This window comes from Wasmannia auropunctata, unplaced genomic scaffold (assembly GCF_000956235.1).
Source record: "Wasmannia auropunctata unplaced genomic scaffold, wasmannia.A_1.0 LD279225.1, whole genome shotgun sequence".
NCBI lineage: Eukaryota > Metazoa > Arthropoda > Insecta > Hymenoptera > Formicidae > Wasmannia > Wasmannia auropunctata.
Window position 1 is genome coordinate 1 of NW_012083665.1, and position 1,572 is coordinate 1,572.

General features: G+C 32.6%; 1 protein-coding gene across 1 annotated transcript; it reads right to left on the reverse strand.

Annotated features, from left to right (window-relative positions):
• Window positions 1–60: 60 nt before the first annotated feature.
• Window positions 61–1,242, reverse strand: LOC105461740 (putative sodium-dependent multivitamin transporter; the record flags this gene model as incomplete). The annotated part of the gene is made up of 4 exons (XM_011708250.1): window positions 1,175–1,242; window positions 842–967; window positions 501–722; window positions 61–422 (listed from the first exon to the last, which is right to left on the reverse strand). Coding segments are annotated over exons 2-4 (704 nt in total), but the record flags the coding sequence as incomplete, so codon positions are not given.
• Window positions 1,243–1,572: the final 330 nt, after the last annotated feature.

Sequence of the window (1,572 nt, forward strand, 5' to 3'; positions counted from 1 at the left end):
AAAAAAAAACAAAATGTCAATTAATATTTATGTGTACACGATCGCCAAACTTATACTAACATAGAGAAGTAAATGCGATACCTATCAAACTCGAGACGTTGCCCCTGTCTCGCGATTTCCCATATTTGCCCCAATCCCCCGACATCATTCGCTGCTGTGCCAATAATTAAAAATATGGCAACGAACATAAGAAAAATTTGAAATATGTCAGTTGTTAACACAGCTTTAATGCCACCTATACTGGAATAGAAGGCACACACGAGACCAATAATAATGATGCTGGCAATCATTGAGATTCCTGTAGTCGCCTCTAAGGCTAGAGAAGGAGCGTAAAGTACCACTCCTGAGAACAATAGTAGTTGAATCCAGTAAAGAAAACTAATCATTACCCTAGCTCTTACTCCGAAACGTTTTTCCAAGTACTAAAAGAATGAATATTCCTTCCAATATAAGTATCATCGACAATATTTCGCAGCAAATATAAATTTCACTAAACTCACCTCGTAGATGCTTATCGCCTGCAGCTTGTAAAATACTGGCAGGAATCCATAACATACAATCCAAGTGCCCAACAGATACGGTAGGTTTATTACAGCAATTTGCGTCCCGTATGTGTAATTCTCAGCGGATATACCGAGCAGTCCAACTGCAGATATAGAGGATGCTACCATAGCGATAGCAACTGGCACGCTGCTCATTGATCGATTTGCAATAAAATATTCCTGTGAAACACTTTATATTTTATTATATCAAAGCATTAAAAAAGAAAAAGCAACAAAATAATGTTGTTTTAAGTGACTGTCTTTAACAAGAAGTATCTTTAACAATATATAGTAAACACCTGTATAGTTTTTTGACGTCCTCCACTAAATCTGTAATAAATACCAATTCCTGTACTTATGCACAGCATCATCGCTATTATCAGATAGTCGATCCATCTTAAGGTATTTATTTCTGTCATTTTTGTCTGAAACATTAAATCAATATAATTATGTTGTGTAAAAGAAAGAAAATATTTTTAAATAAATAAATAAATAATAAGTAAATAAATTGTGTCTAATTATTAAACATAATAATAAATATTTTAAATAATAAGATAGGCAATGCTAATTAATTTTACGTTCTTTATTGTCTGTGTACAATAATATTATTTTATTTATGTGTGTCATTATACAGTAAATATTAGGTTATCCGGAAAGTTTTGCGGTTTTCTCACATCTACGCGGATACCAATTTGAATTTTGCACTAATACTAAATGAAGATGCCCAAACTTCAGGTTGATAAAAAAGTGGTCTTTTGTTTAAATAATGCATCCATTCATAATCATATGCCATCCTTATTGGCATATGTTTAAGGTGGTTTTATCGCTCAACGCCAACTCAATATAGTGTGATGTTGTCACATAAACGTCACATAATCGCATATGTTCAGTCTATGCGAAATGTTTTTATTGAATTATACTTGTTTTTATTGAATATTAGTCATATGGAGAAATTAACTTTTGACTGGGACTTGCACGATAAAATCACCTTAATATATTTGATTCTATAGTGCCCTAAAGATGGAGAATC